General features: G+C 43.5%; 8 protein-coding genes across 8 annotated transcripts; 3 read left to right on the top strand and 5 right to left on the bottom strand.

Annotated features, from left to right (window-relative positions):
* Positions 1–118: 118 nt before the first annotated feature.
* On the top strand, positions 119–661 carry EAF02_000098 (uncharacterized protein; the record flags this gene model as incomplete). Its single annotated transcript, XM_038896146.1, has 1 exon — positions 119–661. One exon carries the CDS (start codon positions 119–121, stop codon positions 659–661), a length of 543 nt encoding a protein of 180 aa, XP_038763005.1.
* Positions 662–751: 90 nt separating this feature from the next.
* Positions 752–1582, top strand: EAF02_000099 (uncharacterized protein; the record flags this gene model as incomplete). Its single annotated transcript, XM_038896147.1, has 1 exon — positions 752–1582. One exon carries the CDS (start codon positions 752–754, stop codon positions 1580–1582), a length of 831 nt encoding a protein of 276 aa, XP_038763006.1.
* Positions 1583–2311: 729 nt separating this feature from the next.
* EAF02_000100 (uncharacterized protein) lies at positions 2312–3139 on the bottom strand (the record flags this gene model as incomplete). The annotated part of the gene is made up of 4 exons (XM_038896148.1): positions 2312–2466; positions 2572–2855; positions 2905–2950; positions 3052–3139. 4 exons carry the CDS (start codon positions 3137–3139, stop codon positions 2312–2314), a joined length of 573 nt encoding a protein of 190 aa, XP_038763007.1.
* A 687-nt stretch (positions 3140–3826) lies between these two features.
* On the bottom strand, positions 3827–5017 carry EAF02_000101 (uncharacterized protein; the record flags this gene model as incomplete). Its single annotated transcript, XM_038896149.1, has 1 exon — positions 3827–5017. One exon carries the CDS (start codon positions 5015–5017, stop codon positions 3827–3829), a length of 1191 nt encoding a protein of 396 aa, XP_038763008.1.
* Positions 5018–6474: 1457 nt separating this feature from the next.
* On the bottom strand, positions 6475–7799 carry EAF02_000102 (uncharacterized protein; the record flags this gene model as incomplete). The annotated part of the gene is made up of 2 exons (XM_038896150.1): positions 6475–7423; positions 7489–7799. The coding sequence occupies 2 exons, from the start codon at positions 7797–7799 to the stop codon at positions 6475–6477; spliced, it is 1260 nt and encodes a 419-aa protein (XP_038763009.1).
* Positions 7800–7947: 148 nt separating this feature from the next.
* On the top strand, positions 7948–8761 carry EAF02_000103 (uncharacterized protein). Its single transcript, XM_038896151.1, has 3 exons — positions 7948–7978; positions 8028–8220; positions 8280–8761. The coding sequence occupies exons 2-3, from the start codon at positions 8043–8045 to the stop codon at positions 8393–8395; spliced, it is 294 nt and encodes a 97-aa protein (XP_038763010.1). The 5' UTR covers positions 7948–7978; positions 8028–8042; the 3' UTR covers positions 8396–8761.
* A 71-nt stretch (positions 8762–8832) lies between these two features.
* On the bottom strand, positions 8833–10198 carry EAF02_000104 (uncharacterized protein; the record flags this gene model as incomplete). Its single annotated transcript, XM_038896152.1, has 5 exons — positions 8833–9194; positions 9248–9331; positions 9385–9728; positions 9788–9877; positions 10001–10198. The coding sequence occupies 5 exons, from the start codon at positions 10196–10198 to the stop codon at positions 9053–9055; spliced, it is 858 nt and encodes a 285-aa protein (XP_038763011.1). The 3' UTR covers positions 8833–9052.
* Positions 10199–11447: 1249 nt separating this feature from the next.
* EAF02_000105 (uncharacterized protein) lies at positions 11448–13906 on the bottom strand. Its single transcript, XM_038896153.1, has 2 exons — positions 13234–13906; positions 11448–13183 (listed from the first exon to the last, which is right to left on the bottom strand). The coding sequence occupies exons 1-2, from the start codon at positions 13518–13520 to the stop codon at positions 11755–11757; spliced, it is 1716 nt and encodes a 571-aa protein (XP_038763012.1). The 5' UTR covers positions 13521–13906; the 3' UTR covers positions 11448–11754.
* Between the last annotated feature and the right edge of the window lie 917 nt (positions 13907–14823).

Genomic DNA, 14823 nt, shown 5'->3' on the forward strand with positions numbered 1-14823 from the left:
AACTTCTCCTCAATAATAATTCAATGTTTGAAATCCCAAATCTATCACACACCCATCTCTTTTGTTACGTACGACACTGCAGTAATTCCACGATTTACCTCTCATCAAACAATTTACCATGGCATCTTCGTCAGCGGCAGGGGCGCTAAATGCAAGCAACCTCCAGCAATTAAAAGAATACGCTATCACTTTCTCTGGGTACGGGTTGAAGCACAGAGTTGACAAAAGAAAGGAATACCAGTACATCCTGACACATCCTGTCTCTACCATCACAGTCGAGAAAGCACAGAAGGGATTGATTGGTTCCGAAACTGAATTGAAATCGAGCCCCTCGATCCTGTCCATATTAGCGAACCAGAGAGAACAAGAGCTTCCGTCAGATGATAGGACAATCTGCGCCTTAGTCGTAGGCTTGTATCTTCCAGACACAGGCGCATTTGACATCACCAAGGCCCCGATAATCAAGACTGACAAAGGAACTAACAAGGGGATGCCAGTAGGCAAAGAGATACCAATCTGTCCGGAGGAATTTGATCATAGTCCTGTATTCAGGGTTGTGGTGAAGGTTGTCGAGGAGATACCAGAAGAAGGCGCAAGGCTTTATGTCTTGCTGGGAGAGAAAGATGGACTGTCCATACCATACAAGGTGGCTCAGAATTAAGTCTTCTTCTTCGACGAATTCCGGGATGATAGTCCTTCTCGAGCCAAGAGGGAAGCCAGCTGGATCGCAAACGTCAAAAAACACTCAGCTATGGAAGGAAGAGCAAGAAATACCAGGAAACGGACAAGCGGAACGAAAGCGGGTCTTAGAAACAGCCTTGCAAAGCACTTAGCCTTACTTACGGCGTTAGAGGGACCACCACGGGAAGATCTCTTGAGATCGATGTCTAACACGTTACGCTCAGCATATACTGATATGTATCAGAGAGACATGCCATCGAGTGAAATAATGGATGCCTTTGTCGACAAGGATTCAGCTTGGGATCATACTTGCATATCCAGCTTCATATCTGCCATAAAACGAGTGTGGCCTTCTATACAACTGACCGAAGAGATTGTCGATGCTTTGCGAGCAGGACTGCGACAAGCCGAACTCTCGGTTGACTACCGTCACTTGAAGGGATTCCTAATCGAAGGGAGTTTCATCATTAAGAATGAGATTCAAGCACCGGGCGTTGCGCGAACAATGACGAATGAAGAGGTGGCGATCGCCGCATTGAGTGTAGCTCAGCGTCACGAGCAAATAGACACTGCACCGAGGCCCTCGATCCACACGGTCCAGGATAATGAAGCTTGGGTGCGGGTATTGAAAGAAGGACTTAAAAACCTTGTGCAAGGCACAGCTGATTGGAACAAGGATGCAATCGACAACCTTGGTGACAATTTTATGAAGGGGCATTCTTGGACGGCTGTTTTCGAAAGTCACAGTAGTGCTAGGGATAAGGATGCACAGAAGATGTTAAGTGCATCACTGGCTATGTTTATGTTTTCACAGATCCTTCTCAAGCATGATGGCACAACCAAGATATTGGAGGAAATGATACGACTGACGGAAATGTGGTTGAATCGAGCATCTCAGTAGGCCGTGCAATGGTAGGACATCCCGGGAGTGGCTGGCTGTTTGTACCTTGAAAATTAGTCTATGCAATGAAAGTTCAACATTTGATGCAACATTAATTATTGAAGGTAATCTAAATGGTAATGTAAGAAAACATAACTCGCTATTTGAAAGTAACTCGTAAACTTCAAGATATATAAACAAAATGTGATCGCCAAATAGTTTGGCTAAACGCTTGTTAGGGGTAATCTAGTCAAAAAAGAAAAAAGGCGATGATTAATACACTAGAGATCCGCAAATCGATTCAAATTGTCGAAATATCTTACTTGTACTAATAATGGAGCCCTTGATCCGGGTAATCATTCATCGGTTTCCCCCATTCCACTGTTCCATCCCACTAACAGCAGCATTGCATCAGAATTACTTGGAAAAGAGCAAGTGTTACTTTTGATGGAATTTCATTTGGTATGAGCATTTGCTAGTGATAATTTAGCTCTTGTTCACCTTGAACAAGAAAGCCCTTCAGATACTAACGCCTCTATGATTGAACGCCGCCCTTGCAACATTCGCACCTAACAACACTTGTATAACAATATTGACTCCAGGCACCGCATGGCAAATCCCCTTGTGTTAAAAGAACGGAGCAAAGTTCTCAGGCTTCGTTCATTCTAGTATCATAACCCCTGAGTTCTCATATGTCTTGCCACAACTTTTCTGGGGGTCTCTCTTCCTCCCATAGCTTATCTTGAATGTTCATCTCGAGAAGAATCTTCCAATCGTAGCGCTTGCAATATTTCCCGCGATTCCTGAGGAATACATAGCACTGCCCGCCAAACTCGATGCTTGTCCAAACTTATCACATCTCGAGAAAGCCAAAGTATTCGTAACTGTCAAACTCAATGCAATCACTGCAGAACCATACTCGTTAGCGACTTCCTCGGTGCGTCATCTCGTTCCTACCCCTATTCCATACTCACGGCCGCCTGCAATCCGAAACAAAAGGCAGAACTTACCGATCAGTGTCAACCAAATAAACTCAAACCTAAAAATAGCCACAAAGGCTAATCCAACCCATAACAATGGCTGCGAATAAAGTGCAAGCCAGAAGAATCTGCTATCCGTAGGGTTTATGATTTTCGTGTTTGGATCTGAGGATTCAAAGACCCAATGCGAATCACCAGATGCAGGATCTACTTCATTCCACCAACGTAATCCGACAAGGCGGCGACCGGCGATATTCTTTAGGTAGTAAAAATCGGCAGCGAGGAGTAGGATGGTTATTATGAAGATCATGACACTATTTGAATTAGAGGGTCAATTGACGAATCTAGGAACGGAAGACATACAAGTTTTTAATGAAGAGCATTCCGAAGAGATATACCAGAAGACTTGCTATTTTATCAGTTAGTAATGTATTCATAATGGCATATCCAACAATCCATCCAGTATAACTACAACTCTCGAAGTCCAAATCAAACAATGCGCAAACCTACAAATGCGAAATCCTAAGAAACACAACAAAGTAATAGGATGTGAGCTGAGACGCCAACTCAACGACCCAGCAGATTCATTCTGTTCCATGATGAAAGAGGTACGTTTTGTCAAAAGAGCGTAGAAGTTGAATTTGTTAAAGTGTTGATCATGAACACCTGCATCTGCATGCTCAGATACTCGTAATCGTCGTAAGGCCAGAGTAGCTAGGAGCTTAAGGTTTGACCCCAGTTATGGCGCTAGTTGGACGGTGAACAATGGCAGTATATTTCTGGTTGACCTCATGTCTCTTCAATCACCAAAAACTGTGGGTGTACATTTAAAGACACTACACTCATTCACTTTATCAGTTCCATAACAATATCTTCAGAGGTTTTCATGAATACATATGAAATGGCTACAAAATCTCATAAGTTCAAGTAAGATCACATATTGACTTTATTACATCCGGAGATCCTCTGCGTCAGATGCATCTCAACCTGGGTGTCAAGATGTTCTATGAACAGGAGAACATACTTCTAATAAGATTGGATGCGTCCCAGTCCTGCGAATAAACACTGCAAAACATTCATCGTTCACTTGCTACACTTTTTCTTGTCACTTCACTAATATCACAGTATATTCATATCACATTGGTTCATTCTTATATGTGGTTCAAAAAAATCTCGATTTAAAATGACAAACTTGAAGGAAAGTACTAACTAATTGTACAAAAAGACGCAGTCTTTAGACTCTACTCTAACTTGGCCCCTTTTCCCAAATCACTCCATTCTCCTCTTAAAGTCTCCAACTTCTTCCTCTGATCTTTCTGATGAGATTGGCAGTAGAAGTGGAGTTGAGAGTAGTTCCACAAGATCCGAAGCCGGGTTGACAACCGGTGCCACACCAAGCATCACCAATTCCACAGAATCCATCCTTGGAGCAACATGGACCAAAGCCGGAGCCGGTACATGTTTTTCCAGCAGAACAGAGACCGTCGACTGAGGCCTGAAGGGCCCCGGAGCTGGTTCCAGAGGATGAAGGGGAGGTGGTGCTTGATGTTGGTGAAGCTGGTGCAGATGTTGCGATGATGGTGGCCGAGCTGAGCGTAGATGAGGCTGCAATGGTTGGAAGGATTACGATGGAAACTGGAGTTGTGCTTGAGGAAGCAACAGGTACTGGAACATATGGCGCACCAACTGCTGGGGCAGATGATACGGGAGCTGCTGGAGCACTGGAGCTTGCACCGCCTGTACTTCCTGAAGCTGAGCCCGATGCATCAGAGCCAGATGAGGCAACACCATTGACAGGGCCACAAGTTCCGGTGAAGGTACCTGAGTCTGAAGTCTTGCGTGTAACATCTGCATCTGGACCTGGATTTGGGTAGTTGACGGCCTTACCTTCCACTGATGTGCATCCATTACCAAGATTGACAAGGAAGAGATCGGGACGGGCAGAAAAGGCGACAGCTGGAGCAGCGCGAGCCTTTGTGGCTTCGATGGTGACGGCAGCGCAGGACATGTAGAACTCGCGGTTACCGATCTGATTTTGCCAAGTCCAAGCGAACATTGCTTCTCCTGCTGGGGCGTCGGCGGGAACAGTGAAGTCGGCGCTCGAGCTTACTGCGGTAGGACAGCTTCCGACGTAAGAATGGATGACTTTGAATGTCTTGCCGGAGTCGTAGGAGAGTGCGACTTGGCAAGATCCTCCACCATGAATGGCACCGGTTCCGACGGTCCAGTTGGCGGTTTGACCTGCAGACCAAGTGACGACGGATTTTCCTCCAGCGGTGCCCATGTCGTTGTACTTGCAAGGGAAGTTTGCGCCGGAGGCTGCGAGTGGAGCTGTGATGCTGTAGTCGATTTGAGATTGGACGGCGTTGGGGTTGAGTGCAGAACGGAAGGGAAGTGGCCAAGTCATTGACATGTGTGCGTTAATGACGGAAGCGCAAAGGACCGCTCCGAGAGCGAGGCTATTGGTGAACTGCATCTTGATAGTGATGAAATTAAATTCTGGTTGTTTGTGTAGTGTGGTTTGTTTGCGACGTTGATAATCAGACCTGCTGAACTGTTGTATTATTGTGTATGGAATAGGTATGTGTGGCAGAGAATGTGATGATCGAGCTGTTTATGGATGACTTGAATTCGGGGGAATCTCGAGTCAATAAATACTGCAGAAAAATGACTGTACGAAAATAGAATAAACAATGTGATTCGAAGCTCGCTTTGTTAACAATAAAGGAATTGATTCGGCGAGTGTTCCAGCACAATGAATTGATGACTTGAAGAAACTTAAGGAAAGTGTATTGTTCTATATCTGAATACAAAAATCTTTATTCACTCTTACAAAAAGCCAGAGTCCCAACTATTTAAATAGACGAATCTTTGTCCATCCACACAAAGAAACCATAGAACAATCCAGATAATCAAAGACATCCTATGAATAACCCATTCATCTCCGAAGGTAAAATTAAGAACGACAGGAGAGTTTCAAAGACTCCAGCTCTGCACAACCCATCGAGTAGACCAGCCCAGTCCTCCCCTGTTGAAGAAAGCATCTGGTGAGACTTCTCAGTAGAAACCCAATAATCCGATCCAATAACACGATCCTTCCACACACTTGCGCGAGAATGCGCTCTCCAAACTTACAAACGCGAAAGAAAAAAAATGGCACTAGAAGAACCCTTCCCCTTTCTCGGCAAAAACTGCAAAAAATCGCAAAACTTCCTATGTACCCCAACTCATCCCGTCCCGTCTCGTCCATCTCGCACCCGTCGAACAAAATAACCCAGCAGCTAGCCCCAAAATTCCAAAGCTACCTAACCATAGAACTTCTAAATCGATCCCCGCTCCGAAACAAAGCAATTCTTGCACCTGTTCATTTCTGCCTTGTTGTGAGGAAATGCTCAGGAGAAGTATCAACAAAGGATATGAGTGGTTGTTGAAGAATCACAAGGCGACATCCCGCAACCAATCAACGTGCTTGAAACAGAAATCTTTGAAACTTCGCGTTCGAAACTTGATGATTGTATCCACCAACTGCCAAAAGTAATGTTATGTCCGTTAGGTTTCTTGACTCATATTCACCGGCGTATTCCTTGGCCTGTTAGTTGACATCAGGTTGTTTTCTATGAAAGATGGGAGTTTTGGTGGGATCGGAATTTTTGAAATATTGTATGTCACTGTGCAGTTTATCAGGAAGGGGTTTAAAACTTTGGATTGTAGTTTAATAATAGGGTGTCGCTAATCCGTGAAGATGTTTATGTATTGATTCGATTTGAGATACCAAAATCATTTGAAAAATGTTCGTTAAAGTCATTGAACGAATACCAGAATGTCGAAGTCTCAGATCTGGCTCAGTCTCGACTCCTGAACGCCATCATACCCAGCTATGTCGGTTATTATGGAATTGTATCGAAGACTGACTCATTCAAGTCGTTCGGCAATCTATAGTTCGTCCTTCCTTCGCTGTGCCTCCTTCGCAGCCTCTTCTGGCTCTTCCCACATCCTCTTCTTTGGGTTTCCTGAATTTAATTCCTCAGTTCGCACTACGTTCTCTTCCAGCTCGGCTTCTGTATCATGGAGGGATTCGTGTTCAACCGAGTCTCCGATAATCTCTTCCTTGATAGGCGCCTGGTAACGCTGGCTTTCATCAATAATATGTTCGACCTCCTCAACCATTGTTGATGCCGCTCTTGCTACCGGTCGTTGATCGCCGTTTTCAACGCTGATTGCTGGAGTGTTCTTGCTATTGGGAATAGCGCTCTCACTCCTAGTTGGGATAACTGAATAAGTTGCAGGCTCACTGGATATGGACATACTGCTTTCAACAGCCGAGCCGCCCTTGGAACCCATTATTCCAAATATACTAAATAGAGAGTAGAAGATTAACTTCAGTGGTGCATAAACCAACCACCAAAGTGGTCCGTAAAACAACCTCCTAAAGACAAGCCATGCAATTGTACATGTAAGTACGTAGAATGCCGTTTCAAGATACCACGTATCACTCTTTTGACTCCTCAGCAAAGTCCCAAGCAAATTTCGCGAACTCGATAGTAGAGAATCCAATGTAGAATATGTTTCATTCAGCTGGGCTAACGCCTCCGTTGACTGTTTTAATGTATCGTTTGCGAACTGTGATTTTTCTAACTCGCCCGCCATCATTTCGTGAGTTCGTCGAAGCGCAAGAGTAACGTCGCTGGCAGCATTTACTGTCTTATCTTCCTTTGAAAGTTCCGACTTTGGTCGCGCGATAGGTCTTTCCATCGAATTAGGGGTTGACCTACCGGAAGAGAGATTTAAGCTTGGCTGAAAGAGATGTTGTCGCTCCCAAACTTGCGCAGCGTTGAGCGTCTTTCTGGCTGTCACCTCGGCCTTGCGGAATGCTGAATAGCATCTACAGAGTTCAGCGATCAGTCTGGAGCATGCTATATATAAGAGTGAACAAAATAAATGTCTTACGATTCGACTTCTTTGATGTTCTTCTCCACTGCTTCATCAAGCATTTTTCTCTGTCTTCCCAACTCACTGTTCGGCCCTCCTGTAGGCATGGACAGAACATCTTCTTGCAGTCGCTCAAAATCCTCATCTTGTTCTTTTAACACCTGTGCGATCTCCGCAGAAAGCTCCAGCAATACATTATCGTCATCGCTGTCCAGTGCTATAGAGCCAGGTTCGAACTTAATGGTTGCTAGACGTTCAATCAATTCTCTGGCTTGTCTATTTGATTCCTGTAGAGCCGCAAGGCGTTCGGAAAGCGTCTCGAAAGACATACTGATTTGTTTGAACTTGGCAGATGCTTTGACTTGTAAATTCTGCATCGTCATGTCATGAGAGCTGGCTGTTTGTGAGGCTCGGAATTTACCGAGAATTTTATTTTGCGCCTAGCATATTGAACATCCAGACCACAACTGCACCCCCCAGAAACTTCATAGAACATTGAAAGTCTCATGTAAGTTCACAATGATACGTTTGTTCGTTAAATACTAATTATATTCTAGGCTTCGGTAGCAAACATGATCACAAGATTCATCACTGAAGTCTCAACAGTCTTCAATCCCTTCTCTCCCAAAGCCAAAACCGCACGGTTATTTCTCTCAGTTCTCCCACCAAATGCACGACAGACCATGAAGATCGATACAAAGATACTACCCAGAGCATCTAAAGAGCGGAGTCTTGTGCGCCTTAAGTTTAGTACGTTTTTTCGGATTCAAATTTTGTTCGCATTCGCAGATTCTAACCCTAATTTACAGAGGATGGAAAAGAGATGAAGTTGGATGCAGAGAAGCTCGGTATTAGAGGTGTATCTGATGAAGTGGATAGGCATTCACGAATTTTGGCAAGGCAGGAGGAATTGACCGGAAACTGATGATATAATGCTAGAATGTATATTTATTGCATGTGGGAGGCGTTTTCAAGGTCGTATGATTAACAATGTCATACTTTCAACAAGCACGGAGTGTCTATATGTGAAGATAATATACGTGTTCTAGGACTTTATACGTCTCTCAATCCATGTCGATATTTCATGAGATGGATGGCTAAGGCCTATCCAAGGATTAGAAGGAATAGTCTACAAGTCAGAAAGGTTGAAGATATTACGGCTTAGCAGGGAGCAATACTGGGCGACTATAAACGCTCAACGGTCCTACGGGTCTCCAGTTTTGGGTATCAAAATTACATCAAAAATCAATGCGAAGACAAACAATGTTCGTTTATCAACGTAATGATACGTTCTCCAACTGCGTTGGCTTGTATGCGGGTCTAAAAGTCCCAGTGCATTTTCGAGGAAACCCAGCAAATCTTTTGGCGAACAAGGTATATGAGGAGCCAGAGAGTTGATATTATTTCACAATTGCACGCATTGAATGCCAGAAGTATTATGGATGTGCAAGAACTGCGCTTGGAAACCTTCGTATTGTATCTACAGCCAATAGTGATGGCATATGTGTAGGGCCGTTTAACTTTTATAGTATTCTGGCGATAACGCCTGCAAATGTAAAGCCGTGATTCAAGACATCTGAATTTAAGCGGCAGCACCAGAGATGAAGAACCACTTGTCAATGCTTGGGTCGATAGGAGCTGGGGCAAGGTTCTCGTTAGATGGGATAGGAGGAAGTTGGTTGGCTTCAACACGGCTGGTTGAGTGCTTGACAGTGACGTTGGTGCTATAAGTTTGTTAGTTAACAGTCCGAAACAGCGAAATGACAAAAAAACTTACGTTGAAACATCACCTGGGGTGGTCTTGCCAGTGATGAGCTTCTCCCAAGCCTCAGCACACTCACGGACGATATCGGTGGCGTACCTAAGATACATTTAGCTTGCATATCCAATTGATAGTCGTGTGATAACCCTTACTTCTTGTTCTTGCACTCTCCAGTGAAAGCGAATTGGTTCTCTGGCTTTCCATCTGGGATTTTGTAGATTCTGAACCATTCATTTGTAGCCCTCAAGAGACCTGGAAGGTGTCTCTCAACATCCTCAACATCATTGAGCTTAGGAGCCAATGGGTCGTTGACATCGATGACAATGACCTTCCAGTCGGTCTCCTCCTCATCGAGCAAGGCCATAACACCGAGAACCTTGACTTGCTTAACTTGACCAGGGTATCCGACCAATTCACCGATCTCGCAAACGTCCAATGGATCGTTGTCACCCTTGGCCTTGGTTTCTGGGTGGACAACGTTAGGGTCCTCCCAAGTCTAATATCCGATCAGCTCGTGTCGCAGATAACATGTATAATATAGATTCGAAGTCTTACTTGAGGGAAGGCACCGTAGTTCCAGAGATAACCCTTGTGTGGGAAGCAGTTGCGGACGAAACGAAGCTTGCCCTTCTTGACATCTTGCTTCTGTGGAAACTATTAGCATGAGAATTGAATTTGATGGTAGGAGGGACATTCGATTGGGTTAAGCATCTAATGAATGGCATGTTAGCTGACAGTGTACAAAACACAGTGATAAGTGAGAAAAACCTCTTCTTTGCTGATCTCCATCTTGCCGTTTGTCCATCTTGGGATCTCAACAACCATGTTCAAGATGGTTTGTTGCTCATTGGCATAAAGGGGGATATCGTGGAATGGAGAAACTGGGACTCCATCCTTTTCGATATAGATACGGTGCTCCAAAGTGTTTGGAGCTCCGATCTTTCTGACAGTGTATTTGGAAGCCATTGTTGTATTTAATGGTGTTGTGTTGTCGGAGGATGAATTCGTTGAGAGGTGACGAGATATTTGCACCACTCTTAGCGGTATGGTGGGGTTGTGTTTGTTCGCCAGTTTGGCGTGCGCGGCGGTCACGCCTTTATAACCAGGAAAGCGCAGGGGCAGATGTTGCTTTAATTGGTGAGAAGGAGCACGGCAGGTACTGGACAGATGGGTGAATGATCTGATTTGTTCTGCTCGAACCTGAATGGGAATTTCTATATTGGGGTGGTATTTCCAAATTGAATTTGGAATGCCACTAGACTTTAACTTGAACATTCAGATCTCTGGTGAATGTTCCAAAGAGTAATAAATAGGTCCTTGATACTCGTACTATGAATCTACAATCTGCAATCTGCAATTAACTTCCGTACTACCTTGGTAATAAATTGCGCTATTCAGCAAATCTTTTTCGTCGACCGCGGCTTCTATGATTAACCGCTACCAATGGAACGTGCCTTGCCATATTTTCCGAACTTCGGACCCTGCCGTTTCCACATGGGACTTGGTCTCTTCTCTAAAGCAGCAGCAGCGGGATGTGTTGTCCCAATGTCCCAATGCTTCTTCAATCCAAACTTCAACTGCAACTGCAACAGCTACATCACATTATATTGGTCCACGCTTCAGGGGGAAAGTACTGGCCCAATCTTTGTACATTTCTCAATTGAGATCCCCCTTTCTTCTTTGTGCTGTTAATGATTTCGAACAATCAACTGAAGTCACGTCACAGCTTCTATTCTACACTTTTACCTGTGGACCCGAAGCATACTGACCCCGAGTATCAGCAGTTCAAGGAAGACTCATCAAATATGTGATATGAGTGCCAATTACGAGTATATGATACACTGTAGGATGTATTAGCACCGTGTTAAGAAGTAAGAGTTATGAACAATATGATTTCGCAACTGGTTGAAACAAAATATGAAACAATCTCTCCTCATCATAAAGTCAACCCTTCCAGTGTAAATTTTTGCTACCAAATCTCTCAAGGCACAGTGCAAAATGAATGTCCCTGAAAGATGACAGCAACTACCTAGTAGGTATACAGAGTTCCTTGCTCACTGAGGTTCAAATATTTTTGCTTACCCGGTCTATATAAAAGAAAAAGAGGCCAAAATTGAACATCCCCTTAATATCTATAATAAATCAACCACAGATAAAGTTATAAAGATTGTTAGTACTAGATAAATTCTTGGGCAGCCTTCAATTGCGGAATTATTCACACCTTTGATTCTTTGAATTGTGAGGTTCTAATAGTTTGAACATCCTAAAAGATTGCAATACATGACAATGATTCAATTCAAAACTCTACACCAGAGCAAAACATCTAGAAGTAAAGGAAACATTGAACTGACATTCCATCCAACAAGTTGCTAATACCGAGACGCCGAGAGATCGAGAAAGCTTACGGAAAGTAACCTACAAACCCTTGACAACGCCATAATAAAGTATATATAATCATCATCTGTTGCTTAACAACTCTATCTATTTCTACCCATCGTAACCGATAATTCCAACTCGCTCCTCTACCATCCCTCAACAATCTTAACCTTAACATATAAACCCTTCGACGGCTTCGCCGTCACTCCTCCTTTAATATCTAAATTCTTCTCATCCATCATCTTCTTATCTTTCAACTCAAACTCAAACCTTCCAATCCACGTCGCCAACAAAATTGCAAATTCCGCCTTCGCAAACTGTTGACCAATGCAACTTCTTGGTCCATGCAAGAACGTAAGGAACGCATAATTACTTGAGCTCCCTCCGCCCGTGTTATGCGACTCGCCATTGTCAGCCATCCATCGATCAGGGTCGAACTTTCGAGCAGAGGATCCCCACATCTTTTCGTCCTTGTTGATGGCCCATGGAATTAACATCACACGTGTCCCCTTCGGTATGCGTTGACCAGAGATCGTCGTATCGACGGCGGCTTCACGGAGGGTTAGAGGAACGGGTGGAAAGTAGCGGAGAATTTCGTTACAGACAGCGTTTAAATATGGCATGTAATCGATATCTTGACTTGTGACACTGGCGTCTGAGTCTGGACTGGGAAGTTTTGCACGGACTTCTTCTCGAAGACGAGATTGTACTTCTGGGTAGGCGCAGAGTAGATAGATGGCCCAAGCCATTGAACTTGCGGTCGTCTCGTGGCCAGCTGCTAGGAAAGTCATGAGTTGATCGATGAGATTCTCATCGGGAAAGCCTCCACTCTCCAATGCTACACTCAGGATATCCACATCAGTCAACTCCTTCTTTTCCAGCTTCGACTTCTTCTCATGGATGAGATCTCTACAAACAGACCTGATGGTTTCTGCAGCTTCCTCGATTTCCCCATTTCTCTTAATAGGTATTCTTTTTACGAACCATCCTGGTAAGAAAAGCTGGAGAAATCCAAGAATTTGTGCAGAGCGTGTTGGTTTAAACACAGTCCTATATGTTCTATTTAGTAGTGTGTCGGGGTCCTGAATGGCTCCGAAATCCTTGCCCAGGCCAGCTGCTCCGATGATGTCGAGCGTTATTCTACTTGCCCATTGCATAGATTCCATTATCACCACGCCCTTCTCTGTCTGAGTGACACTTCCGTCATTTCCATCTTTTTCTTCGGCTACATCATTGGGAATATCGCCACATTCTTTCGCCTTGACTTCTTTGGTCATGGCTTTCAACCCTTCGCAAGATTTATCCCAGAAAACGGAATATAAATTCTTAACATGTCGAAATGCAAACGCGGGCATGAGATTTTTTCTCTGTATTTTGTGTTCATCTCCCTCTGCCAAAAGAACACCAATTCCAAGGAGACGTCCAATTCCGATACGAAGGGTAGAAGGTTTAACGAAATCGTAATTTTTGATGGTAAGAACTTCACTGAGTGCTTTGGCATTTGTGACCATGACTCGCTCCGAGTTTAACATCCCTAAATATCTGATGATGCCATCATTTGGAACTTCTTGTATCCTATTGCTCAGTTAGCTACATATAGAGATATATAGAGTATCAGATCTCACCAGTCAAGCATAGGCTGACCAGTCGGCTCTCCAGAGATCCTCTTCCATTGGCCATTCCACCAACTACCTCCTTTTGGAGAGGGTAAATGTCTCAGGGGTGAAAAATAGTAAGGATACAAGATCACTCTCCATATCGCAAAGCCTATGAACTGTAACAAGTATAGTTGTACAAATGTTCCCAAGTAACTCGGCTGGGTGGATAATAATGTGTCTGGTTTGTAAGTAACAAGTGCGTAAGAAAGGGTCGTAGGCAAGACCAGCAGTCTCTTAAAGGGAATTGAAGACATAGAGGCGAAAATATATAACTATCTTTAAGGGGAGAGATATGTTGGCAGAGTACCAAGTACTTATATAGCGGGGTCGGATCTATAAATGTGCCGCTTCCGCAGGTCAATTTCCTTCGCAAGCAGAGGTTTCAATGGAAGTAGGAAAGTAGCTTCAAAATGAATGGACGAGTATGATAATTTGCCACGGAAGGATTTCCTGTACAGGTAATAGAGGTTAATGAGATCTAAAAGTACCTAGTACATCTGCTTCGTCGCAAGTTTCAAATGTCGTGGTAATCTCATGTAACTTAGATCCGGGCACAAACAAGTTTATCCCTTGTCACTTGTGAAAAGAAGCTTGAATGGCTGTATGGCTGTAATGATAATTCGGAAGGAGAAAGATGAAACCATTTCTATATATGTATTTTCTCAAGTGCCAACTCAAAATGACAAAGAAAAATAGTAATTGTAATTGTAATTGATTTCAAAGAACTCAACACGAAGTTTAAGTCCATGATACCTCAACTTATTGCATACCTTATTCAGATAGTATTCCGACAAGGATTTTGTAGATCTTGCATTGAGGATGTGTGAAAGGACCGCTATTTTGAATTGACCCGTAAATTTTATACGGAGTAGCCAATTGATAGCCAGTCTCGAGCCAGTGATTACTACTCTGTACAATACTAAAAGCTTGAATCTGGTCTGACAGCAGGAATTTGGCTTTCCTACCACGTTGGCGGAAACGAAATAGATCTCCACCAAAATACAAGCCTTTTTCGAGCCTCTGTTGAGTAACATCTCGGAAAGTGTTTGGTACCCGGACCCCGCTTCTTTGTCGGCCACATATGATACAAACGGGTGACTTGTTGTCCCGAGTGAGGATTTGTGTGTAGATAATGGAGTGGAATTGATAGAAGGTACTCCGCGTTGAGTATGATCGTTCCAAATCAGTGAGTCGGTCATCACTTGATGAATAATTGACCCTGCTTGGAATGTCTGTTATTTCGAGGCCCAACTTTGGAACCAGGCATTGCCAAAAACAATATACCGTGAATCTGACAGTTGCATGCTTCAAATGAATACTTTTGTAGATTACATGAGGTAAAATAATATTGTAGACAATCAAGTGAAATATACATTTTGAAATTAATAGTATAGACAGTTATTAGGATAGATACAGGCAGTGATATAGACATTGACAATCTTATCAATGTGAGCGTCTCAGCCTCTCCGAGAGAGTCTTGCTAGCAAGATTGCAGATATTGATACAAATATGACCAACGGTGATATTTATTTTCATTCTCATATTACTTGGTATATA

The sequence above is a fragment of the Botrytis sinoallii genome (genome assembly GCF_014898435.1).
Source record: "Botrytis sinoallii strain Bc 23 chromosome Unknown BSIN_001, whole genome shotgun sequence".
Classification (NCBI taxonomy): Eukaryota; Fungi; Ascomycota; class Leotiomycetes; order Helotiales; family Sclerotiniaceae; genus Botrytis; species Botrytis sinoallii.